Raw genomic sequence first — 27,754 nt, forward strand, 5'->3', positions numbered from 1 at the left:
TTTCGGTTTTTTTCCCCAATTTCTGTCAGTTTTGAATAACGCAGCTATTAACATACATGTACAAGTTTTTGTGTAAGTGTAAGTTTTCAGTTCTCTTGAGTATATACCTAGGAGTAGAATTGCTGGGTTATATGGTAACCCTATGTTTAACTTTTTGAGGAACCACCAAACTGTTCTCCACTGTGGCCGCACCATTTTACATTCTCCCCACAATGTACGAGTATTCTAATTTCTCCACATTCTTGCCAGCACTCCACAGTGGACTCCTAGCCGTCTCCTACTTGCTATCCTCCGGTGTATTCTCTGCATAGCAGCCAGGCTAAATCATTTTAAAATTTCAGGCAAAACATGTCACCAGGGATTCATGTCAGAGTCGCGGGTTCTCATTCACACTAAGTGACCATGTGGTTGGGGTGTTGTGCGAGGCAGCTAATGGCTCCTGGTGTGTGCTTGTCTGGCCTCCCTAGCCTGTCTCTGTGCTCCTCCCATGCCAGGCCTCCTCTTTTTACCTGTCTAGTTCTTACCCACCTCAGGCCTTCAGCACTTGGGCTTTCTTTCACCTAGAATACTTTTTGCATGGCTGATTCCTTCTAATCTTGTGCTTCCAGCCTGTCACCTTTTTTTTTTTTTTTTGCGGTACGTGGGCCTCTCACTGTTGTGGCATCTCCTGTTGCGGAGCACAGGCTCCGGACGCTCAGGCTCAGCGGCCAAGGCTCACGGGCCCAGCCATTCCGCGGCATGTGGGATCTTCCCGGACCGGGGCACGAACCCATGTCCCCTGCATCGGCAGGCGGACTCTCAACCACTGCGCCACCAGGGAAGCCCCAGCCTGTCACCTTTTAAAAGAGATATTCTGACCACACTATCTAAGTGTCTTATCTCCCCTCTTCCCTCCTCCTCTCTCCCCATCAATTGTAAGCTCAGTGAAGACCGAGACCAGGAATGTCTCATTCACTAGTGTCTCCGTATTTGCTAACACTGAGGCTGGAACATAATAGGTGTTTAGTAGATACCTGTGTGGAATGAATGAATGAGTACTATTTGTCAGCTAGTGATTTTTAGAGTACATATACGTGTACTGGGCCTTAACATGGTAGGAGATAGTTGTGGGCAGAAGTCAGTGAATATGGTGGCTGTTGTACTAACCATTAGCATCACTTTGTAAGAAGATTTTGGTAAGTAAGCTGCAGTAGAAATTTATGGAGAGGAAAAGAAAGATGAATGACTGTACTTCAGATTTTAGGAAGGGCAGAGGAGAAGGAGCCCTCTTTCTTCATTTGGCCTTGCAGAATAAATGCTATTGTTACTCTTTCAGAACCTGCTAGGTAGAGAAATCATGTGCCAGAAGTCTCAGTCCATTTGCCGGTTCTTCCTTTCTGTGGCTACTGATTTGAATGCTCTGGAGCACAGTTGGGGAGAGCGGAGGCGGGGCTCAGGAAACAGGTTCAGGAGTACTGAGCCTAGGTTAAACTTGGTTGTTCAGAAAGTACCCATTTTAGATACCCTGCTAGATATGTTTAACTCTTTCTACTCTGACATGTGTATGCTCTGACACTAAGAAATTGAGCTATTTCAGACACCCTTGTAGTTAATAGTTGTGGGTTCGATATGGAAAGTTTAATAACAAGCTGACTCTAATTCTCTCCTCTGCTTTTGCTTTCCTGTATGTGTGTGCTTTCATTTTTTTTAGCAAATGGCAGATCAGTTTAATATCTCAAAACTACTTAGAGCAGTGGCAGAGCTATAACTGTAAAGTATGACATGTCAGTATACTTACTTTATATTTCAGCAGTCATTTGGGGAAGACCCTCCAGTTGCTGATGGACAGAGTGGATGAAATGAGCCAAGATATAGTTAAATATAACACATACATGAGGAACACGAGTAAACAGCAGCAGCAGAAACATCAGGTTGGTATTATGGGAAAATTCAGCAAACATAGAATTTCTTTCCAAGTATGGTGCTTCAAGAGTCATCTTCAAAACGATCTGAATTGTCTTTGATAAAGCATTGACTCTTAGCTAGTAACTCTATCATGTTTTAAAAGATTATTCTTTATATAGTATGTTCCTAATATATTATTTACAAGTTGTACTTAAAAATACCTATCTTGAAGAGAGCTGGTAGATTAAGCTCAGATTGTAATGCCAAGGTTATGCAAAAGAGATACATTTATTAGAAAATCAGGCAGAGAGATTCTAGAGGGTCACAGCTCATTTCTTTACTAACCATAATTGGTTTGCTAGTGGCTCATTGCAGTACAGTTAGCAGTCTTCAGTGCATTTAAAAAACTGAGCAATTGTGATTAAGAGCAAGCAATTTTGATAGGAAATAATAGATCAACTGCTGTGAAATAGATAGTATAATACAGATTTATGTGGAATTACCTGGATATTCTCATATGCACATCCACACTGCTCTGGCCATTTAATCTTAATCTTTATTAGTGTTGCCTGAAGACCACATGATTTTCACAGTTCCTGGAATACTGTTTAGGACTGTATTGCTCTGAAATGTTCTTAGCATTTGATTCATAGATAAGTTGATTCCAGAATGTACATACATGTGAGTGTTTGATTACTCTGTTCATTAAAATGTACTTTAAATTAGATGTTGGTAACTGTAGGATTTTAAGCACAACTAAGTGGTTCTGAGAATATCGTATTTAAAAAATTAATACCAATGTTCATATATTTAGTGAAATTTAAAATACTGTGTTTCTACACACATAGAATTTTTAAAACACATATAAATCTATAAAGTATCATTTTTTTAACTGAAAAGATGGTGGTGAAGATGGTGATGGTGAAAGTCTCTTATAAACTGGGGAGAATAAAACCAGCTTGATCCCATTCCCTTGCTGTAGGTAAAAGACCCAACTGGAGGATCAAATTGAAAATCTGTCACCAATGAAACAGTTGATTCTGGAAACCAATCTTAGGAGATATTTTTTAGAATTCTAGTATGACATAAATTTTTGCATTTGACATTTATTCCTACTTAGCACCATTCATAACCCTTTTTAGATTTGTCTCACTTCTACTCTCATACCCCATAATGAGTAGAAATTTTCGCAAAGCAAGTTACTTCCCTTATCTAAGGACTTAAAATTTTTACTAGCCTACCCTGGTTTCCCATTATCTGACCTTTTAAGGCTGTGTGTGGGATATTATTTCCTCTGCTCTTGTAAGCAATCCACAGCTATTAGCGTCTTGATTGTAGTTTGAACTATAAGTTTATAGTTGATATATACCTTTATATATAACCCCACTTTCTCTGCCTTGAGTCTTAAGAATCCAGAGTTTGAAAGTTTTTGAAGCATTATCTGTGCTAATATTCTTTCTTCGGTGTAGAGCTAAAGCACAGATGATTATCTGTTGTTAGGAATTGATAGTATTTACTGTTATAGTAATAACAGGAATGGTGACGTTATAATAGTAACATCATCAGTATTATTGTTACTTTGGTCAATAAGGATAAAGCTGAAAAAATTCCCCAATATGGTATTTCATTACTTAGTTCTTCAAGTTAAGATGAATCATACTTGCAGTGCTGTTTACCCTGTTGTCATAATTGGTCAAGTTACTCCCTTTCGCTCATGAATCTTGAGCTTCTTTGCCTGTAAGCCCCATGTTTCTCACATAACCAGTTTTGTTTTTCTAAATCGTTAGTTATATAATCTTAGAGCTCAGAGTGACACTAGAGTTTACAACAAGGAAGTTTTCTTTAACTGTTAACCATATTTAGCCTCTTAGAAGCAAGAGTTACGAAGGGTTACATTTATAAAACCGAGATTGGAGTTCAAAGCAGTGGAGTTTTGCTGATCACATAAGTGAGGGAGGTCTTTTTTCTCCCCAGGTAGAGAAAAATAACCCAGTCATTTCCTCTCTGAATTTTAGTATCAGCAGCGTCGCCAGCAGGAGAATATGCAGCGCCAGAGTCGAGGAGAACCCCCGCTCCCTGAGGAGGATCTGTCCAAACTCTTCAAACCACATCAGCCCCCTGCCAGGATGGATTCTCTGCTCATTGCAGGTATTGTTAGCCAGTGCAGAACATGGCTGGTTTTCTTTATTCTTTAGGAAGCAGGAGACAGAGATTCACAGGGTAAGACATCTAAAAGTTAGTGTATTTAAAATGGTTAAATGATGGACTTGAATCTAGCACCTGTAATTTCTGAAATTTAAGAATTTGTCAGTCTTTGTTATTTCTAAGGTCCTTTCAGTGCTTCACTCTGTGTTTATCTAAACAAACACTTTTGAGATGGGATTATATAAACTTTCTAAAATGGGAAGGTTTTGTGTGAGTCATCTTTCATGGAAACCAAGAAAAAGTGTTTATCATCTCATAATGCAAAAGACCATTGAGTTCAAACCCCTTACTTTTGATGTTCTAGCCTAGCCTTGAGCCCAGTCTGTAAGTGGGTGTTTGAATTGAACTGAAGTTTTTGACTCAAAGAAGTATTCCCCTTACTTTGACTTGTATTGTAGCAACATGAATGTAACTCTCCATGGACTTTCTCTGGGGATAAACATTTAACACTGCCTTAAGGTAGTAGAGCCGTTGTGTCCTGTGCTAGGACTTGATTTTGAATATATAACATTCATGCCCTTATTTAGCTATAATCACCTTATTTCTGTATGAATGTTGTTGAATACTGTTTGATTCAGTCAGCCAGTTGTCTGAGAGATTTGTTAGAGTGAAAATCCAACTCAGAGAAAAGAGGGTCTTCTGCAATTTCTCAATTCTGTTGATATATTTTTAGTGTGGGGGAAATTCCAAGTTCCTTAAAGCTTTCTGGTACCTGTATAAATGAGATTTGGGAAACTGAGACACCTTACTTACTTAAGGGCCACTTCAAGCAGAATTGTATTTCTTATACTTTCAAGAAATGTGTAACTGTTGCATCAGATTAGATCATTAGTTTTAAAACTAATGCAGTGGTGGAGCCCTTTCCTCACATGGGCTCCTTGCTCATGCTCTGTCTGGGCTCTGGGGGTGCAGGAGCAGGCTGCTAATATTTCCGGAGCATGGACTGAAAACTACTGTAGTTAACATCTGGGTCAGGTGGGTCTGGTTAGTTTACAGTTCTGTGATTTGGTATCTCCTTTCTACCTGGCTAAGAAGAGCTAGTGCTGTTTTCTCACTTGTCTTAGTTACAGTGTTGGTCTGGTCTGCACAGTCAGTACATTTTGATTGACAGCTAATATGTGCTTAACTGCTGATAATCTTTTTAAAAGTTGTCATTTTTCTTCATTATCCGTGTAACCAAGAGTGGAAGATAGCTTATTTTAAAAAAAAAACTTATATTCTTTATTAATCCCTTATGAACGAATAGAATTCTTAACTCTTTTTAAAAAAGGTTTTATTGAAGTATAGTTGCCCTACAATATTATATGTTCCAGGTTAAATCACAGTTTTTTAAGGTTATACTCCATTTAAAGTTACTACAAAATACTGGCTATATTCCCTGTGTTGTACAGTATAGCCTTGTAGCTTATTTTATACCTAATAGTTCGTACGTCTTATTATTCCCTACCCCTATATTGCCCCTCCCCCCTTCCCTCTCCCCACTGGTAACCACTAGTTTGTTCGCTAAATCTGTGTCTGCTTCGTTTTTGTTTTTGATTCAAAACATAACAAAATAACATTCTGATGATTCTGTGTTATGCTGATTTTCTTGTTTGACTAGTATTCTGGGTCATTTTACAGTTTGTGGAACATTATGACTCTCTTTCTCACTTTCCCAAATGCACAGGCCAGATTAACACTTACTGCCAGAACATCAAGGAGTTCACTGCTCAAAACTTAGGCAAACTCTTCATGGCCCAGGCTCTTCAAGAATACAACAGCTAAGAAAAGGAAGTTTCCAGAAAAGGAGTTAACGTGGACTCTTGAGATCACATTGGGGCAATTCTCGGAAGAAACACACTTGCATATTGAAAAGTCTTTCTAGCAAATAATAAAATAATAAAATAATCTCGACTGCTTGCTCATTTGGTTTTAGACATATTATATTTATCTTCTTATTTTTATTTAGCTTATACCTGTGTATTTCCAAAGATAAAGCAGGCTTGACCAGAAGCATCACCAGGCTCAGACCTACAGGCTCCATCACCTTTGTTATACCTCTGTGGTGCCACATTTCAGCCACCGAGTCCAGTGCTGCTTGTCCCGATGCCCGACCCAGAGGCCCTGGTACCTACTGTGAATCTAGTACTTCTTCGCTCCCAGGTGAGCGCCCCTGAAGCCCCAGGCTTTGTGTGCTTGCCCTGGCACCCCTGGTTCCCAGGCCTAGAATCGCTTGGCGTGCTTCCCGTGGGTCCGCCTTTTCATTTCTTCAGCTGATGGTTGCCCAGGCCCCATGCTCATAGGCCATTCATCGGGCACAAGAATTAAAAAAAAAATAAAAAAATCATTTCACCAAAGGACCATGTTTTTGTATGAAAATGAAATTGATTCTGTGTGTGTTTTCTTTTTAATTGAGGGCTTCATGTTTTTTTTTTTATACCGTGAAATATAATTATGCTAATAAGTTTTATGAGTGGGGAAGGAAGAATTGGGAGACAAGTGCTACACTGGAGGGAAAAGACTATTTTAATAATTTTGTATTTGAAAGAAAAAAAAAATCCTGCCATTTGTATAACCCCAAAATCAGTGAGATTGACCAGCCGACGGAGGTGTGCCTATGAGACTCTTATGGATGGTTTTCCCTTTGAAGACACGGCTCCTAGGAAGATGATCAAAGGAATGGGTGGTGGGTAAGAAGAGCTGAGAAATCCTTTTTTTTGCAGTAACATTGTTTTCGAGGCAAGACTGGGGCTCTGGGATCAGTCAGCTGGATCGCACCCTGGCTCTTTTCCCTTTAGTGGGTCCTTAGACACGTTGTATCTCACTGTCCTCGTGCAGAGGAGGTGAGAGAAGGAGACCAGTGTAGGGTGCTGTGGGCGCGAACAGAGTCCACGGGGAGCCGTGGTTGGTGTGGAGCAGCCTCAGAGTGAGCTGTGACGCAGGGCGCGCCCTGGGCCCTCGTTCAGGATATTGGGGGTTGTTAGCAGGTTTTTGCTTTTAAAAAGATCTGGCCCTCGAACATCCTAGAATTCAAGTCCTTGCTCACATGTAATTAATTTTCCTAGGATAAATTCCTAGAAGCGGACTTACTGGTCAAAGGGTATATATAATTCTAAGGCTTTTAGTTGCTATATTTCCGTCAAGAAAGGTTATACTGATTTGCACTCCCGCCCATGGTGATTCCTTATTAGCGTGAACACATTTGAGTGTGACTGTGTTAGGCAGAGGGGGTGTATTGATAAACAAAGCTGGTCATGGTCCCTGCCTTTGTGGATGGTATACTCTTGGTTCATTTCCCTGCATTCTAGTTGCCTAGATTTGGAATTCTGTTGTGGATAAACAAAGCACCCTTGAAGTATCAAAGAGCAAACTAAAAAGAAGGAAGGGGGCTTCCCTGGTGGCGCAGTGGTTGAGAATCTGCCTGCTAATGCAGAGGACACGGGTTCGAGCCCTGGTCTGGGAGGATCCCACATGCCGCGGAGCAGCTAGGCCCATGAGCCACAACTGCTGAGCCTGCGCGTCTGGAGCCTGTGCTCCGTAACAAGAGAGGTCCGCGCACCGCGATGAGGAGTGGCCCCCGCTTGCCACAACTGGAGAAAGCCCTCGCACAGAAACGAAGACCCAACACAGCAAAAATAAATAAAATAAATTAAAAAAAAAAAAAGGAAGGAAAGTCAGTTCAAACATAATCTTATATACTCTTTTACTCATGGTATATGTTTAATTTAACAGGATTCAATTGTATTTTTTAAAGATGTGGCTATTTCTGCATTCTGTATGACTGTTTAGGTCCTCATAACTCAGTAATGTGTGAGTACACACTTAAAAGAAGATTTCAGTAGTTTTTGAGTTAGGAATTACTGTAGTGGGAAAAACTGTTTAGGAAAACATGTCAATGGAAATTAAATCTCCACAGTATGTAGTGTTAGGGAATAGCTTCTGTTCGGCATTTGATTTGAGTGCTATATTCTGACAACCTTCAGGAACAAATACATGTGGTTCATCTTCTATAAATATTTGCAGTTTCTTCAAGTTGAAATGAGAAAAGCTCGTAAACTGAGTACCAAGTCTGATAAATCATTCACTTAACCAAGAACAAGAGGAACAGAAAAAACTAGCATATTAACCTAATGGAAAATTAAATGTTACAAAGTAAGAAAAGTAAAACCTATTTGATCTTTAACCTCATAATCATGGATAATACTTTGTAAGTTTCTAGATAATGTAACATTATATTTAATTGAAAATACCTGAGAATGAATCTTTAGCCTCCCCAAAATACCTTATTTTTTTAATATGGAGGTAAACTAAAGGAACTTTTTTCTCCATTTTTTGAAGCTTGGAAATGGAGATGTGGTTATCTAATGTTAATGTCATTAATGGAGTTCGGTGTAACTTCTCATTTGCAGCATCTAAATATTTAAGTTTTAGTGTCTTCTAAAATGTTACTACACTGTTCACAGTATGTTTTTACAACATTCTTTGGAAAACCTGTGTCAGCTTTACTTTCAAACCATGCTGGCATTGAACTCTGATGTGGATATTAGAATGTTATGAAAGAATTTTTTATTTAAGTTGTAAATTCCATCTTATAGTAAATATTTCTCATTCAAATTAAATATGTAATATACCATTTATCAGTTTTCTCTTTTCATTAGGCATCTTTTTCTTTGATAGTTCTGTCATAGCGATGGGGCTGATAATACTCAAATTGGGTCAAACCAAATACCTATAAAGGCTTATTTTAGCAAATGACTCATGTGCCCATCTATAGAAAGCACAATCAAGTCGTCATTGCCAACAGAGGATTCTTTCTTTATTTGGCATGTATGGAAGTGGGGGGGACAGTGGTTAGTAGATAAGTAATGAAGGGAAGGATCTGAGTCTGTTAATATTGCCAAAATGGGAGAAAAGCAGTAGATGATTTCTGCATCCCACAGCCTAAGAATGTGCAGTGGAGGAGTTCAAACCTGCTTGTTGGGCAATGCCTCCCAAATTGGAGTCTGAACCTCTTTGGATGGATTGGAACAGGGGTTGATCTGACTCCAAGTTACTTGAGATAGGAAAGGAGGAATGGGGAGCCAGAGCTATTGGGAAATTACCGTTTGCTGGAGCAAACAGCTGTGGCCTAATACCCGTTGCCTTCATCTTCCTTTTTACATAGATGCACACTCCCTATAATGTACCTTAAGCCTGCTTGGCTCTGCAGCATAAACCCAGAATGGCTATACTGAAGCCTCAGTAGTGATTTTTAGGAATACAGTTTCCGGATGTGGAATGGTTTCCAAGAGCCACCACCCCCAGCTTGGGGAGTTTGGGTCATTCTGTAGGGGCTTGGTCCGTCCTAGATATTTCTTTAAATACCTATATCCTCCTTGTTCTCAGAGACTAAGTTCTCATACGAATTGTCACATGATCAGTTTATTAGAATCACAATTTGATTTGGTGGGATTGATTTTGAGGTCAATTGCATTTTCTTAAAACTGTGAGTTAGGCAGCCCATTTTCAATCCTTTCATTGAATCAATGGCTAGCAGACTACCAAAGATTGAATGCAGTCTGAGTCTCACTAACTTAAAGTATTCTGTGGAACTTTCAGGAGTTGAGTGGATAGTAGGTGGGGTGCTGAATCCATGCTCACTCCTAGGACTTGTTGGAAGTCCTTTTCAGTAGGTTGCAGATACACATTTAGTTTCCATGTGCATTCTCCCCTACTCCAAAAAGAAGTATAGGAGAATTGTAATTGACAGATGCTGTACTGTAAAGAAATGTAAAAATGATTTTTCTCTTCTTTTATTCCAAAAATCACTGTTTTTACATTTGGACAAAAGTGAAGGACTCTAGCACTTCATAAGACCTTTAATGCAGAGTGGCCAATTTCCAAGTGTCCTTATTTACAGTCAAGTTGATTGCAGTAGGAAAATATTGCTTCTAGCATTTGTGTCAACCTCAAGACATAAACCCAGGTGTCATTTCTGTTTCCTTCGGTAATGTTTTTTTTCATTGACCCTTCTCCAGGGCACAGACATTTCTGGCATCTTCCATCTTCCTTTGTGGACCTGGAGGCAAAGGATTTGTTGAACTTTTCAGCAGTGTTTACTGCTTCTGACGGTAAATGGTCCTTGCCTTTTCTTCTTGGACTGGAGTCTCTTCTTGCCAGTGTTTTACTTTGTATGTATTGGAAACAGTTCTTGTTTTGTCAGATCCCCTGGGTAATCTTTCCCCACCTTTGTTTATCTTGTCATTTGGCTTTCACTTGCTTAACTCATTCTTAGACTCAGTCTGCCTGTGATTCTTTAGTTTTGATTCTTGCCCTTCTCCATTTTGAGGCTTTTAAATTGCATTTCATTCTTCTTAAACAGTTACAAAGATTTTAATTTTTTCCCTGATGGAATCACGCACCTCTGAGTGTCATAATTGTCCAGTCAAGCAGGCAGGTGTCCCAGTAACCTCATCTCCTGATCAAAATGGTGAGGGTCTGTTTTTCTCCTTGATGCATGCATCCACCATTACTACTAATGAAAGGTGGGAAACTAGACCTCTGATGAGATACAGAGAGGAATTACAGTCGATGACTTCTAGCCCACCGTACTATAACAGAAATGCACTCTCAGGAGGCAGTGGGCCAAAGAACTACAAAATGCATATGCTGCCTACATTCACTATCTAGTCTGGTCTTGATGGGTAGTATTATTTTGGCTTGTAGTCCCTCTGATATTCCATACCTGTGGAAGGGGACCCCTGTTATGGAGGCGAAAGACCCAGATACTTGGAAAGGAAAGTGAATAGACTAATTACATTGCATTTGAAACAGCTCTTTGAAGAACGATTTCCTACATTAATACATTGTTTTACAGTTCACCAAGTACTTGCTCATGTATTTTCTCATTTGAGATTGGAAAGGAGTATGGATGTGTTATGAAGCCAATGTGTTTGGTACTTGGTAATTCCTGCTCAGGGATGATGAAACCAAACTTCAAAAAGGTGCGACTAACTAAAGCTCCCACACTGCTAGGTGGCAGGACCAGGACTGGAGCTCAGGCCCTGCTTTCTCTTATGAGTACTCGGCACAATCTCCCTCCTTAACACAACTCTAGGAAAATAGTTCTCAGTTCAGCACAGCTTCCCATTTGTATGAAAGCTTCACTTCTGTGGTGAGCCACTCTCTCCCCTCCTCCCACCAATTTTGGCAAACTGTTTTGCCCCCTAATTCAGCCCACCCCCTAAATTCATAGAATCCCAGTGGTGAGCCCCCAACCTCCATGTTTATAATTAGGCGGGGTGTACACCTCACCCAATTAGTGATCCTTTTCTGATAAATAATAATTGAGATTAAGGGATTCCAGTGTCCATTTGGGCTCATTTCTTGCCAAGAGAATATCTAACCTTGTTAACCATTTTGTAATATAGGGCTGAGTAGCAGAGAAGAACTTAGGGGAAGAAGCAAGAGAGGTACAAAGGTGGAAGAATGCTTCCAAGTTCCTTTAACACTTGGATTTTCTGTTTCCAGTCCCTTTCTGAGGCCTGTTTGTGTTCCTGCCCTTGGGTCTTAGAAAAACACTTTTGAATCTTCTTAATAACACTGCCTTTTTTCCCCTTCAAATTTGAGTTGGTTTCTGTTGCTTTTTACCTCAAAAATGCCTAATCCAACTCATGTATATACTAAGGCTTATTTGCTATTAGGCCTGAATGGGTTGGAGAAGGTACAGCCTTACAAGGCAATAGAAGAATCAAAGTTGTTTTGCAAATACATTAATGACATTTTAGAGCAGGAGGGAACCCAGCCTGAGCTGTTGGCCACCACATACACTTTTTTTTTAATCCTTTTTTTTACTTTTTATTTTATATTGGAGTACAGTTGATTAACAATGTTGTTTAGTTTCAGGTGTACAGCAAAGTGATTCAGCTATACATATACATGTGTCTATTCTTTTTCAAATTCTTTACCCAATGAGGTTGTTACAGAATATTGAGCAAAGTTCCCTGTGCTATACAGTTGGTCCTTGTTGGTTATCCATTTAAATATAGCAGTGGCACCACACACACTCTTATGTACCGATGAGGAAACAGCCTTCAAGAGCTATAAATATTGTTTCCAAAATAGCCTAGATCATTCACTCTTCTTTTGTATTATTCTGTGTCTCAGCATTTCTTCAAGAGCTTGAGTGTTATCCCTTCATGCTGAACCCTTCTGGGTTTTTGTTTTTTTTGTTTTTTGTTTTTTTGTTTTTTGCGGTACGCGGGCCTCTCACTGTTGCGGCCTCTCCCGTTGTGGAGCACAGGCTCCGGACGCGCAGGCTCTGCGGCCATGGCTCACGGGCCCAGCCGCTCCGCGGCATGTGGGATCTTCCCGGACTGGGGCACGAACCCGTGTTGTCCCCTGCATCGGCAGGCGGACTCTCAACCACCGCGCCACCCGGGAAGCCCAGCCTTTCTGTTTTTGAGATGCTCTCTGATGCCCCCTGGAGTTGAGGTGTGTTCTCAGAAGCATTTGGAGCACAAAGGTCACACTCTTGAGAAAGAACAAGATGTTAGGGGCTAATTAAAAACCTTTTGTAATTTATCTCCTCGTCACCCTGACTGTTCCAGCTAGGAAGAGGATGGAAGAGGTGAGCTTTTGCTGCTTTGCTGGAGATTGGTGGTGTAAACAGGTGGCAGGGTATTCTAAATTTGGTCTGAGATGAAAACATTTCAAGCAAACAAAGTTAAGTTAGATTCTTTTGACAGTGAAATATTTCTTTAGAGATGCAGATGTCAGTTTTATCAAAGTACAAATCAGCATTGGAAAAAAAGGATACTGGATGGGGTGTGTGTATGTGTGTTTAAGAGATCCTCCTGACCAAACATGTTGGAATGCTGTGACACACCTTTGCCTCTCTGCCTTTGAAACTTAGGATGAAATGACCTGTGGAGTGCGTTCCCTCCCCTTCCCAAACTGAGGGGAGGGGGGAACTGGAGCAGTTTGTTAGGAACAAAGACATTTGCATTTGTGATGTTCATGTCATTCTGCTCATGCTTCTGTGAATTCACAAATGTACAGAAATTCAGAAATCATCTGGGGTAGGAGAAGGAGAAAGGGGAGGTGTTGATTTTGGATTTTGACAAAGCCCTGATGTGGCAAATCTTAGATGACAATCTCCCGTCTGGTATGGATGGACGGTGGCGACTGGGGGGTGCTCTGCTGAAAGTGATCAGAGGCCGGCCGTGTAAACCCTCCCTGGATTCTGAATATATTTAGTGTGAGCAGTAAATCATTGCTCCCACTTTAAGCACACTTGGACCACAGGATGAGTTTTCTCCTGATGCTCTTATGTAGTAGATGCTTGTCTCTCATTACTTCCAGGAAGAAAAGTCAGCCAACCAACCAGTTGAGAGCAGTGTTTTTCCTTAAAAAGAATAGAGTGTTGCTTACTCTGTCAGTTCAGTGCTTCTGAGTCTCTCTTTATGTCTAACTTGGCAAGTGGGTTTTAGCTTTGCAAATGGAGCATCACTGTGGGATGAAAGTAGAATCACAAACTTACATTTTCTAAATGGTAACTGCTGTGTGTTTTCCTCCGTACTATACGTATTAATGTTGGAGCACCTTCTGGCGGTCATTCAGCAGACAAATGTGTCCACATGGTGCTGAACCCTGGGACTGGAATTGCAGGCAGTCCTGACCCTAAGGGACTTACCCATGGGCAGTGGTTCTCTTAAGTGTGGTCCCTGGAGAAGCGTCACCTGTGAGCTTGTCAGAAATGCAAATTCTTGGGCCTCCGCCCAGATTTACGGAATCGGGAGCTTTGAGGGTGGAGCCTAACCGGTGCTTTAACAAGTGCCCAGGTGTTTCAGAGGCTTGTGAAAGATTGCTCTGGAACAGTGGCCCCTGAATCTGGCTGTGTGTCATTATTGCCTGGGAAGTTGAAAGTCAGGTCTGAAATAGGCCTGGGAATCTTCTTCTTATTTTAAGCTGATTTGGGGAGGACAGAATGCAATAAATTATTTTAGAGTAGTCACCTCTATTAGAGGTTAAGAGTAATAGTCATGTCAAGTCCTGGAGAAGGATTCCAGACAGAGTGTAAAGCCAGGCCTGCAGGCATACTTGGCCAACACCAGCACAGAGTAAGAGGTGGGAGAGAAAGGGAAGGAGGCAGTGGGAGGAGGAAGAGGAAGAGGGACGGAGAAGGCGAAGGGTGGAGGGATCCACGCCTCCAGAGAGCCGTGTACTCAGGCACCAGGGAGCCTTCTCTTGAGAGTCACCAACATTTCAAAGCAGGTGCGCAGGGAGCCCGAGACAATAGCTATAGCAGGGCTTTGTTTACCTGACTGCTGATGGCAGCGGCCATCTAGAGGCAGCGGTGTTAACACTGCAGAGAAAGGAAACCAGCGTGTGCCACTTAACATCCTTGAACTGAGCGAAGGCTGAGTGACATGAGTTCTGTTTTGAAATCTGAATGCCGACAGCAGAAAGGAGAGGGAGTTGTGACATTTTGCCTTCTACCTTCACCCCTAACTCCCCCTAATTAGGGTTAAGGAGTCAGATTTTTAAAAAACAGAGACGATTCAAATATATATTATTTTTCTAGCAAAAATGTAATTGCTGAACACCGTCCCCGTAAGTTTATGGTGAAAAGCACGTTGATATTAGAAAAAAAATAATCATACTGTATGCTGTCTCCGTGGTCAGTCCAAATCATGCGCAATTCTGTTTGAGCTGATAGCTCCCAAATATGACCCATTACATCTTTTGAGAGGATTCTTGTATATTTGGGCACCATTGGTAGAGTGTTACACCAGAGTATGAGAGAGGTTCAGCATTCGGTGATGGGATTTCTTCTTCAGCACCTTTATAAAATTGGTAGGGAGAGTGCATTTTTAGCAACCGCATATTCTCGGGTGCAAAGAATCTTTTTGGGATGGAGACTGCGTGGCCTGCGTGGGGAAGGCAGATCTGCATCTCTTGAGGCCATCGAAACAAATCATTGGAGGCATTGAGAATAGAGTTCTCATCTTGCTTGCTGTCATTATCCCTTTCTTCCCCTCTGTTTCAATTCTTTTTTTGCAGTGTTTTCTGAAATTGCCTTTTTTTTTTCCCAAAGAAAAGCATATAGAAATTTAGATTTAATTTGTCACAGCTTGCATTTAAAACTCTGGAAAAATGAGAAGTAATTGGAAGATAACAGTAGCATCTGCCTAACCAGTTGTTTCAAAATATGGCAGTAAAATATTAAACTCGAGCCTTGCTATTTTTGTGCCCTGATGTCTCATTGGTTATGATAGTTTTCTAACCTCCCCACCAAATTAATATTTTAGGAGGGGGCAGGGGAGGATGCATATGACAGTTATGGACTTACATTATTCCTAAAGAAAATTTGTAATAAATGAGGCCCTGACTGTAAACTTTATATATACCATCCATTATTTTCTTTTAAAAAGGAGGGAAAAAAGTAAACCCGCTAAGCGTATATATACCACGTTGTTTTAATTGACCTGGACTAAAAGGCAATCTCAGATTTTGGGTACTGCCATTGGAAAAAAGCTTGAAACTGATTCGGCACATAAATTCTATGAAGAATTTGGATTTAGAGGGAGAGCAAGCAGTTTTGATGGAAGATGCAGTTTATTTGCATTACAAATGGGAGGTATGGGATGGTTAAAGTGTATTAAGTGAGCATCCAACGCTACACAAGGATGGAGCTTCATTATTCCTGTAAATGGAATTAGCCAGCAGCAACAGCAAGAACTGTTCAGGTTATTTCAGTGAAATTGGAGTTCCATTTGCCAGTGGAGCAAGGTGCAGTGTGTCTCAAATTGCGCATGCCCAGAACAGTTGTGTGGGCCTTCTGGGGAGGCAGGAGGTGGCTGCAGCCAGAGGTCTGAGGATGACAATGCCTGTGAAGTGTTGCAGGCTCTTTGATGGGGATGGAGGGAGTGGAGGTGTTTCCCAAAATGTGTTTTGCCAAGGAAGACTGGTTTTGTGGGATATTCATAGGTGCTACTTGGGGGAGGGGGGAACCCCAGAACTTTTCTGGTCAAATAAATTTGAAAAAAGCTTAAACAGCCTTAGACTAGTTTTTTACTTCAGTATTAGCACAACCCTTAATACACAAAGTGAAGTGTAAAGTTTTAAGAAGAGGCAGTGTAGCTAGTGGCTGCCCTAGGCAGAGAGCTGGTTAGTATCCGAGCACTTTCCCTTAACTGAGTGCGGATGGGCCAGTTGCCCCTGTGTTCTCATTTTCTAAATGGAGATAATAGTATTAGCTTGACCGACCTGAAATTGCCAGTATTTGACCTGCAAAAAAATAGCAATTTCTTATTGCTTAGTCCAGTGCTATTAGCACAATATGTCTTTGTACAATAATGCATACCTCATAGGATTGTTGGGAGAATTAAATAGGATAATGTGGGTATAAAAATTAGTGAGTAGAAACCTCACTTAAAATAGAGTCAGGAGGCCAGAAGAGGGCGCTCTCACATCCTATGCTCTTAGCCGAGCCCTACGATAGCAGAGCCCAACAGAAGGAAGAAAGACGACAACTTCTTGCCTGGCAAGAGCTCAGCCAATAAGAGACTGTCACAGCTCAGCCAGTGAAAAGCCGCTATACTCTGAATTCTCAGTTGCCCCAGCGGACTCTGTTCACTATTGCCCTCCCAACTTCCTTTTCCCTTTTTAAAAAGAGTTCTCCTCTCCCTGCTATGTGGGGACTTGCACACAGCCTACTATGGTTGCAGAATTGCAATTCTCTGTTGATCCCAAATAAACCCATTTTTGCTGGACAAATAACTGGCGGTCTCTTTGTTTTAGGTCAGCATGGGTGGAAGCTCTTTGCACTCCTAGGAGCAAGCATTCCTGAAGGGCCAGTTGGTTGTGTGAGCTATGTGACTGAATCAGTGTGACCACAGAGCTCCAGGACTGACGGGATTCCAGGCGAAGTTTGCTAGAGAGCAGAGGTCAGCAAGCTTTTGTCTGTAAAGGGCTAGATAGTAGATACTTTAGGCTTTGTGGGCCATGTGGTCTCTACGGCAACTACTGAACTCGGGCTGTTGTAGTGGGAAAACAGCCTCAGACAATATGGAAAGGAATAGGTGTGGCTGTGTTCCAATAAAACTTTATTTACAAAGATCAGGCAATGGCCTGGATTTCGCTCCAGGGCTGTAGTTTTCTGACCCTTACTTTAGACAAAGAAAAGCAGTGGGTTGTAAAAGCAAGAAGACAGAATTGGGTATTTGGCGACCTGATCTGCTACTGGCTGTGTCAAGTTGACTTCTCTGAGCCTTTGTTGAGCCTTTATCGAGTATTTTCTGCCCTAGTAAGCTCATAAACTGAGGACAGGATGGAAGGAGGTGCCATAAAGGCAGTCTAAAACCTATGCAAACATATAGTATTAGTTTTCTAGGGGGATTATCTGTGCCTTTATTCATTTGTTCAAAAAATCCTTTCTTAGTATCCTCTGAATCAGCACTTTGGAGATATCGTGGTAAGTAAGACAGGTGTCGTCTATGTCCATATGGAGCACACATTCTCTTGGGGGTATTTATTTCTGGAGTGTTGTTACATGATTTCAATGGAAAGTGGTGATATAAAAATTATTGGGGCTTCCCTGGTGGCGCAGTGGTTGAGAGTCCACCTGCCGATGCAGGGGACACGGGATTGTGCCCCGGTCCAGGAGGATCCTACATGCCGCGGAGCGGCTGGGCCTGTGAGCCATGGCCGCTGAACCTGCGCGTCCGGAGCCTGTGCTCCGCAATGGGAGAGGCCACAACAGTGAGAGGCCCGCGTACCGCAAAAAAAAAAAAAAAAATTGATTCCTCTACTTTTTACAGAAGACCCTTTGTCCTGAGTTGAAGAGAGTGAGCTAAATGAGAAGGTGAGTTCTTCAAATATAACCTAGTCCAGAGGAGGAGAGATTGCCTTTTCCCAAGAGACATACTAAATAGGACTTAGGATGAAGTCAGGCTTAGTTGGTATTTGAGCTTTAGCTACAGTCCTGTGTATAAAAATACTATATTCTGTTTATACAGCAGACTCCTCTTCCAGCCACAGATGTTTCCGGCACCTGGTTAATTTCTCCAGGAAAGGCCAATGCTCATTAAGATTCCCAAGTCCCAGAGCTAAGTTTTATGGGTGGGGAAACTGAGGTACTGAAACTGGTTACGGGATTGGCTCATATCACGGACATAGGACTCTGGCCAACACAACTGGTGGGTCCTAGGAATGGGACAAGGTCTCTCTCCCAGGGACTACCTGACTCTCCAAAGTGGCTGAGACTTCTCAGACCCCCTACTCCAATTAGGCTTAAGAAGCATTAGAGGGACCTGAGACTCTGCTGGGACAGAACCCGTTTTCACAAAGGAGAGACTTGAATCAGGAAACCAGATGCTGCTTCAGGGCGAAAGAAGTTTGGCAGCATGAGAGCTGTGAGTCGGAAGGCTGCAGTCTGTCAAAGACAAGCGGCGCGATGTGGAAACAGGGTCTCTTTTCTTTCTTTCATGAGCTGGTTTCTTCCGTCCCTTGAGTGGCCTGTATTGAGGTTGTCTCTCCGGAGAAGTATCCTGGAACCAAATAGATTCCCATCTAGATGGTTGTGATATCATTTGTCTCTTGCAGTCTTACTGAACAGTAGTAACCAACTGGGAGGGCACAGCAGAACCTCCAGAAGTGTCCCCAGCAGGGCTGGAGGAGTGGGAGTGTTAGGTTTAGTTTGAATACACTTTTTAATATTATGGTTTAATTTTGTATTGGGGAAAATTAAAATAAAAAGGGAATCTGTTGGTTTTGTAACTTGCCCATCTTGGCACTTGCCAAAAGGGAAGCTCAAAATCAAATTTTCTTGGTCACTTGGGATAACTAGTCAGTCTAAAAATTGTTGGGAGATAGGGAGATTTTAATGTTTATCAAAGGAAGGCTGAAATAAAAGTAGACTCTTTCCTAGTTGCCTGGCTAAAGCAACAAGCTCAGAGTGAGGGGACTCTGGACACAGTCACAGCGATAATGTGAAGACTAAAAATAATAAAATGCCTTGTCTTTGGAAGGGCTGATGCCAGCTTTTATCACGGACAAGAAAGGTTAGCAAGTGGGCTTTGCACTGTGGATGGAAAGCCAACTGATTTGGTTTTACCAGAACTGGTGAGAGCCGGGAGTGTCAGTGCAAGAGCATGTCTATCACTATGACCTCAGGCCCCAGAAGCCCGACTCCAGCAAGTAAGTCACAGATATTCCCTGGTGATGCGAGGTCCAAGCTAAGCAGGACCTCAACAACTCAGGATGCAGAGGTCAGACAGCCCCTGGCACGGTTCAAAAGGTTTATCAGCTCCTTTGAAAGGCTAGAAGGAGGAACAAGATGTCAGGAACAGAACTTGTATTTCTGTATTGAATACAATACTTTGAAGCCATCAAGATTTGAGGGTTTTTATCACCACAGCAAAACTCTATCCTGATTAGCCTCAGTGTTCTCATCTGTAAAATGGGAGTAAGAGCAACCCTGTACTGCTATTGTGAGAAGGCAATAAATTAATGCTTAGAAATTGTGTGGTCAGTGCCTAACACATACAAGGTGCTCAGTAAAATGTAGTGTTGGTGCTGATGTTGATAACAGCTTTTTTCTCCAGCCATGGGTATGGTCACTCTCACACTACAAAGGCTCTGAGGAATGGGGTACTAGTATCGATTCTATAGGGCATATTCCTGTTGTTGTTTTCCCAGAGGATGAATTAGATATGCTCTGATTCATCTACACTCTCTCAACTTATCTACACCATGTCTGTGAGCATGTATTCATTTTATACATATATTTGAGCACCTGTTATATATACACCAGGCCTTGTCCCAGGCCCTGGGGAAACAGTGGGGAATAAGCAGGAATTACTGCCTGTGTCAGTACGAGTCCTCCAGGTCCTTAGGAAGCAGATGCCCTTCGAGAGAGAAAGAGGAGGGAGCTGGAAGGGTGGGGAGAAACTTCCGATGGGCTTGTGAAGGGGAGAGGGCAGGGGGGAGCACAGGGTAGCAAGAGTCTCGGACTGCAGCCCGGTTCTGAGAAAGTTTTGGCCAGGTGAACAGGGAGCCCTTGAAGTGAAGTCGTCTATTGGAGGAGTCCCACATCTGGCAGGAACGAACTGCATTTTGTGCTGACCTTGATCAGCGGCTGGGAACAGCCCATGGGGAGCGAGGCCTTGGTGCAACACCATGGTGGATGCAGACGAGCACAGCGACTGGGGCCAGCAGTCACTCGCCCTCCCTGCAGCAGGAGGCCTGAGGGGCTGCCACACCGCTCTCCTGGCATGGACAGTCTGGAGGGGGAGACAGGCATCAAACAAATAGTCACGTAAGCAATCAGTGATTTGCAATTGTGATTAGAGCCACGGAGAAGTATCGGAGACCCCAAGGTGGTATCACAGAGAGCCTGGTGTTATGAAAGTCGGGAAGGCTTCCTGGAGGAAGGGATTTCCTGGGGCTGAGGGTGGAAAGATGAGCAGTAGTTGGCCAGGTAAAGAGGGGCTAGAAGAGTATTCCGGAGAGAGTGAGAGGGTGGGGCTATGGACCTTCGGCAGGGGGGCGGGAGAGAGGGGGAGAGAATAGAAAAGAGAGAAGGGTAGAGATAGCAGAGATGATGTCTGACAAATTGTCATAGAAATTCTGGGGGTTTAAAAAAGAATTATTCCTATTCCCTCATGTTCTCTCCTTTGGGATTCAGTGGTTCCATTTTTTTTCCAGGAAAAAGACCCCCACTCCCACCCCAAGCATACATTCTAAGGAGACCCAACTCAGACCTCGTACATAAAGTATCAGAGAAGTCTGGGTTTATCTGCCTCTCGGGGGGCATTGGGACATGCAGTTCTTATTGATGAGACTTTATCAAATCCTTGATACCAAAGGCCTCGCAGTGTTAGGAGAAGCCCCAATGATCTCTATTAAAAAATGATGAAATGCCAAAACAGGTTATAAAATTAGTCTTGCGAGTGTATCTCAGGGACACACTATGACACGCTAATGTTTGGAGACTGACAGCAAGAGTCCAAGCATGAGGCCGATGGCATCTCATCCACCCAACCCTGCTACCTCCTAGCCATAGGCCCTGTTGAGTCTTCGGCGTGTGGGTGGCTCTGTAGATGGCAGAGGATGGCTTGTGTACACTGACAAACAGGTTCGTGCAGAACGGTGTTGAGTGAGAAGGGACCAGGAGATCGTCCAGATTTCTTCTGAGCCTTTTTCTGAAATCCATGGCTTTTCTTAAACTCTTTAAACCTTAGCTGATTTCTAAAATAGGCTAATGTCCTTAAAACCTGTTTCCCTTCATCTATTCACCCCAGCTGGACCCTCTGACCTTGATAATCAAGGGCACCTGGCATTAGAGCGTCTCAGATGATTCCTGGCCTCTCGGGACAGGAGGACCCACCTTGAGCTCTGATGTTTGTTTCCATTTAGTTCCCGTGATCCTGTTGAAGGCTGTTGTCTTGTCCTCTTCTGCCTTAAATATATTAGCAATACGTATAAATCTCAGCAGCTTTCCTTTGGAGGAAAATAACATTTCTAATATTAAAAGAAATCAGTTCTGCATGGTGAAGCGTTCAGTTCCGTTTTCTGCCCGTCTGTGCACCTGAAGAATGTTTCTTACTAGATTAGAATTTGTCTTAGGCTGTATCAGCCTCTAGTGTTTTATCTGCTCTTTTTTGCAGGGAAGACTCCCTCCCATGCACCCTCCGTAGCTCATTTCCAAGTCTGTATATCTCGTGCATCTGCTGTTGCTTTACCAAGGCCTGTGTAGCTGCTGACAGTGATTGGCAGAAAAGCATTTCCAAGAATATTAAAAAAACAAACAAACGAAAAGAATGAGAAAGAAAGAGCTGAGGAAAGAGAGGGAGAAAAGTGTATCAACTGGAGAACTTTTGCTGAAGGATGACAAAGAACAAATAGGCCTCTACTTGCTTCATATGATTGATTGTACAGATCAAAATGTTGGCCCTTTGAGTTACAGCTACCAGCTGGCATTTGCTGCATCACCCATAGGACACCCTTACTTGGAACCAATAAATCCTGTATTCAAAGTGCTGATCAGGGAGTTTCTTGCTTGTATTTTTCAGCCCCTACTGTTCTTGGCTTTTAAGCACAAGAATTCGGGGTTTGTAAAGGAAGGAAGGGTGGATATGGGGACACTGTTGTTTCCATTGCATGCCCAACCATTTCAGCTGTGGTTTAGTCAAGATTTAGGAGTTAGACATGATTTACGAGTCAGAATGCCTAGGTCCAGAGACAGTGGGAGGGCCAGCTCTCGCCTTCTAATCGTTGTGTTGTCTCTCCTCTCCTTCCCACTATCATTCCTTTTGGGAGAGAAATCTTAAGTAGTGTCTATATAGCATTCGAGGAACCATGTGGAAAATGTAAGCCCCAGAGAATAATAATCCTCCAGGTGCTGCAGGTAGATGACTTTTGTGACGTGATCTTTCTAAAATGGAGCCCTGAAAATGGTCCTCCCCCTGCTACAAATGCTTCTGTGTTGGCCTTTATTGCTTGCTGGATACACCCCACCTTGAGCTCTGATGTTGCCGTTGGCAATTTTATGGGCAAGGAGTTCGGTGAACTAGCCCCCGCAATACCCTCTAGCGTCCTCTGGTGCAGCTTCCTTCACACACACCTTATGTGCCATAAGAGATGTCAAGCAAGGTCCCACCAGGAAAAGAGGAACCCTTGTGAATTCTTGAAACAGAGGGGATTGAATGCAGGGAATTGATCAGACAGGCAAAAACGGGCTGAGAAGCCATCAAGGGATGACGTGGCCACCCAGAGATTAGGCAGCAGAGAGTCACAGGTGGAGGGACAAAGGCCACAGATGGGGCTTTGGTCACCTGGCAGAAGCAGGGACCACATGGGCCTGTCCAGCAGGAGCCACTGATGAGACAGAGCTGTCTGAGTCAGGGAAGAAGGGAGAGAAATATCCTGGCTTTTTCTTTCTCTTTCCTTCCTATCTTAGTCTGTTCAGGCTGCCGTAATGGAAATACCACAGCCTGGGTGGCTGAAACAACAGACATTTATTTTCACAGTCCTGGAGGCTGAAAGTCCAAGAGCAAGGTGCTGTCAGGGTTGGTTCCTGATGAGGCCTCTCTTTTTTTTTTTTTTTTTTTTTTAAGATGTTGGGGGTAGGAGTTTAATTAATTAATTAATTAATTTTTGCTGTGTTGGGTCTTCATTTCTGTGCAAGGGCTTTCTCTAGTTGTGGCAAGCAGGGACCACTCTTCATCGCGGTGCGCGGGCCTGTCACTATCGCGGCCTCTCTTGTTGTGGAGCACAGGCTCCAGACACGCAGGCTCAGTAGTTGTGGCTCACGGGCCTAGTTGCTCCGAGGCATGTGGGATCTTCCCGGACCGGGGCTCGAACCCATGTCCCCTGCATCGGCAGGCAGATTCTCAACCACTGCGCCACCAGGGAAGCCCAAGGCCTCTCTTTCTGGCCTGCAAACTGCTGCCTTCCTGCAGTGTGTTCACATGGTCTTTCCTCTGTGTGTGCAGAGAGAGAGAGCACGCTCTGGTGTCCCTTCCCCTTCTTATGAGGACTCCAGTCCTATCAGATTAGGGTCCTACCCTTTCGATCTCATTTCACCACAGTTACCTCCTTAAAGGCCCCACCTCCAAGTACAGTCACATTGGGAATAAGGGTTTAACACATGAATTTTGAGGGGACATAATATAGTCGTTTACATTTCCTATCTCCTACCAGCACCTCCATGGGCCAAGTCAGTGGCTGATGTGGGAACCTGGGCAATGCAGCCCATTGGGGCCAGGGGCTGTGTGATATAGGACAAAGCATCAGGTCGTTGTATGTGCGGTGTTGTACATGAGTAGTGGGTTTACGCTCAGAACTGGGGTTCCATTTGAAGAGAAATGGGAGAATGGATTACTGTTGGGCAACCAACAGTGTCCACCTTAGAGTGATATTTAATCTCTTTATGCTTCTGGAACTAATGATGTTTCTTGCCTTGTTCATGATTTCTCTTTGCCTGGAACTTTCCCTACCCCCATTTTCTCTTTACTAGCCCTTTGCCTGGCCAAGTTCTCACCATCAGTGCCATCTCCTCTATAGCTTATAGGTTTTCATTAATTTGACACATATTTATTAAGTGCTAGGCACTGTTCTAGGCTCTGGTGACATCAGAGTCAACAAGGTTCCTGCCTTCATGCAGCTTACATTCTATTGGCAGGGGGGAGCAATACATAATAAGTGAGTAAAGACATAGTATTTCAGATGGGAATAAATAAAGGGGAAAAATCGATCAGGGTAAGGAAGACAGGGAGTGCTGTAGGTACAGGTAGTATGTTGATTTGATGCTAGATTGGCCAAGAAAACCTCAGAAATAAGTAGTGTCTAAGCAGAGAAGTTAAGAACAGGAGTCATGGGGCTTCCCTGGTGGCGCAGTGGTTGAGAGTCCGCCTGCCGATGCAGGGGACACGGGTTCGTGCCCCGGTCCGGGAAGATCCCACATGCCACAGAGTGGCTGGGCCCGTGAGCCATGGATGCTGAGCCTGCGCGTCCGGAGCCTGTGCTCCGCAGCGGGAGAGGCCACAACAGTGAGAGGCCCGCGTACCGCAAAAAAAAAGAACAGGAGTCATGAGGGTTTCAGAAACCTGAATAATGGCCCCCCAATTATATTCACACCCTAATCCCCAGAACTTGGGACTATGCTGCCTTACCTGGTGGAGGGGACTTTGCAGATGTCATTAATGATTTGAGATGGGGGAGATTATCTTGAGTTTTTTTGGTGGACCCAAGGTCATCACAAGGAGTTTTATAGAAGGGAAGCAAAAGGGTCACAGTCAGTCACAGGAGATACGACAACAAAGCTAAGAAGTTAGAGTGATGTGAGGAAGTACCAGGAGTGAAGGAATGCAGGTGGCCTTTAGGAGCTGGTAAAGATAAGGTGACAGATTCACTTCTGAAGCTTCCAGAAGGAATGAAGCTGTGCTGATTCCTTTATTTTAGATTTTCAGCCACCAGAACGGTAAGAGAATGCATTTATGTTGTGTTAAGCTGCTAAGTCTATAGAAGTTTGTTACAGCAGCAACAGGAAACTCATACAGTAGTCACTGGGGGAAGAGTATTGCCAACAGAGGAACAGAAGGTGCAAATGCCCTGTCGTAGGAAGGTACCTAGTGTGTTGTTCCAGTTATTGATTATTTCCACAGTTAAAAAATTCATTCACATTAAATCTTTTCTCAAACACTTGTCACAAGGTAAGCACTTTTCTTCATTCCCCACTCCCCACACTTCCTGGGCCTACCTCTCTTAAAATTGCTCGTTTGTTTCTGTTTCTCCTCCTTGGATGATAAACTCCTTGAGTGCAGGGGCCTTAAGTTTTTCATTGCTTTGTCCCCAGAGCTGACGTAGAGTAAATACTTAAAAAACTGCTGCATTTTAAAAGTGGAAGACTCTTCAGGAAACTTCCCTCCATTCAGATAAATCCATACGACCATATGATGGCCCATAGAGTAATATGGTTATACTCCTTGGGTATTATCTACCCACTGTGGTCTGAATATTTGTGGACTAGGCAAAGAAGTTTATGATAGGGGCACAGACTGACTGTTCTCAAGGTTTTCAGAACGCTCAGCTGGGATATGACATATTTGATCAGGTTCCCTCTTCATCCATGGGGGAGGGTAGGCCTGTTCTTTGTGTGAGGGGTGTTAATGGGGTCACTCATTAATGGTGATGGGGTGGAGGGGACCACAATGTCTGGTGAGGGGAGACTTAGGCCCTCAAGGTCATCACCCCATTAAAGATTTTGCTGCTTAGTTCCTGTGTAATCCTTTCTGAGCCCAGCTCCTATGGTAACTGGGGAAGTTATCAAAATCCTCCTGTAGGCCTGAGGATGCACCCTCCCCGCCGTGCATCTCCCTGGGGGGGTCTTTGGCTCTTGTCTGCGTCCCAGCTCAAGCACAAGCCTCACCAGCCGGGGAGAGGCACTTTCATCAGAGCCCTTGGAAACTATTCAGGGGGATTGTATGCTGATTTTCGGGCTGTCTGCTTACCAGCATCTTCATTACTTCACACTCTAAATACTTGAAACTGCCATTGGGTCACCCTTAGCTCCCTGCAGTTAACCATTGGCTTTGAAAATCAAGTTGTGCTCAGCATTTCAGTGATGACTACAGATGCAGGGAAGGAGGTTGAGGCTCTCAAGTTAAGACAGTTGTTATTGGAGGAGGGAGAGAGGGAGGGAAGGCATCAGAAGGAAGATGAGTGTCTGGGGGTGGGTGCAGGGGAGAGGGAAGGGGAACAGGAGAGAAAGTCCAGAAGTGTAGGGGACGGCAGGGGATGGTCTGAACACTGGTCATGGGGACAGGACAGGAAGAAAGAGCTCACAGGGAGTGGGTAAATGCAATGAGGACTTGGCAAAGGTGTGCTGGGCATACGTGTACACATTGGTTTTTGTGTTGCGGCAGCACTTAGAGATGGAGGAAGGCTGGAGGGATGTTTATAGAGCACCAGAAGCAGAGTGAGGATCTCTACATTTGTTATCTCTTAGATTTCACTCCAAATGTGTATGTGGCAGGCATTATTCTCATTGTTTTTTTATAGTTTGGCTGCGCCGCATGGCATGTGCGATCTTAGTTCCCCAACCAGGGATCGAACCTGTGCCCTCTGCAGTGGAAGCGTGGAGTCTTAACTACTGGACCGCCAGGGAAGTCCCCATTATTCTCAGTTTTACAGGTGAGGAAATGAAGGCTCAGAAAGGTTAAGCAACTGACCAAGAGGGCACATGGCTAGGTTGTAAATGGCAAGTCAGGATTCAAACCCAACTCGTTGTGAGTGTAGACCCGTGGCCCACTCGACTATTTACCATACATTTAAAAAGCTAACAAACGTTGGGCAGTGGATCTGCCCCTTGGAGTTTCAGAGCCCTGAATAGGCTAATTCATGCTGCAGTGACAAATGATACCATCTCAGTGACCTACAAACCAATGGTTTATCTTGCACTCATGCTTCGTGTCCATTGTGGGTGGCTTCAGTCCATGACACAGACTGATGGAACAACCTCTACCCTGAAAGTCGTGTTGCTTGTAATGAAAGAAAAACAGAATATGGCAAACTCTCAGCTGGCTCTTAAAGTCTCTGCTTGGGAGTGGAACACATCTCCTTTGCTCATGTTTCTCTGGCAAAATCAAGTGGCACTGTCAAGGCTGCTGCCGATGCGGCAGGGTTGTAAGTCTTCCCCCAGGGATGGCATTAAATGCTTTTGAATATCAATATATCTGAACACAGGCAACGAAGAAGTTTCTATGGGACTTCACCATTCCCTGAGACCATCTGGCCCTGGGTGCGGCTGGTGCATGGCTGGTTCCAGGTGGTCTACACCAGAACAGGAACAGTAGATGGGAAGAGGAGCAGAAAGACTGTCTTAAGACCAGGAGCTGTGTTACCATGGGGTTACCTAACCCCTTGATCCTGTTTCTTCATTGGTAAAGTGGGGGTAATAATATCGTGCTCTCAGGGCTGTTGAGGATCAAGGGAGATTGTAGATACACGGTTGCACGTATCAAGCGGTCAATAAATGTTATGTTTCTCAACCAGCCATTCATCCCGGCTCAGCAAGGACTAAACAAGGGAAGAGGTCACATTTTGAAGGCGAAGGAGTTTGGCAGATATACAGGTGACTGAAAGTCCTTACAAGCAAGGAGATGAAACTGAAAGGAATGAAAAATTAGAGGATCCAACAGTG

General features: G+C 43.4%; 1 protein-coding gene across 3 annotated transcripts in view; it reads left to right on the forward strand.

Annotated features, from left to right (window-relative positions):
• The window catches only part of EIF3H (eukaryotic translation initiation factor 3 subunit H), an 88,745-nt gene extending 81,171 nt beyond the window's left edge, over positions 1 to 7,574 (forward strand). The window contains exons 6-8 of one of the 3 annotated variants that reach the window (XM_029222999.1): positions 1,790 to 1,910; positions 3,900 to 4,032; positions 6,038 to 7,574. In XM_029222999.1, the coding sequence (XP_029078832.1) occupies positions 1,790 to 1,910; positions 3,900 to 4,032; positions 6,038 to 6,075 (292 nt within the window). In that variant the 3' untranslated portion in view covers positions 6,076 to 7,574. Of the gene's footprint in view, positions 1 to 1,789; positions 1,911 to 3,899; positions 4,033 to 5,755; positions 5,993 to 6,037 lie in introns of those variants that run through there. The other 2 variants (XM_029222997.1, XM_029222996.1) reach the window with 2 other exon arrangements.
• The last annotated feature ends 20,180 nt before the right edge of the window (positions 7,575 to 27,754 follow it).

The sequence above is a fragment of the Monodon monoceros genome, unplaced genomic scaffold (genome assembly GCF_005190385.1).
Source record: "Monodon monoceros isolate NGI ecotype Baffin Bay Population unplaced genomic scaffold, NGI_Narwhal_1 Super_Scaffold_14, whole genome shotgun sequence".
NCBI lineage: Eukaryota > Metazoa > Chordata > Mammalia > Artiodactyla > Monodontidae > Monodon > Monodon monoceros.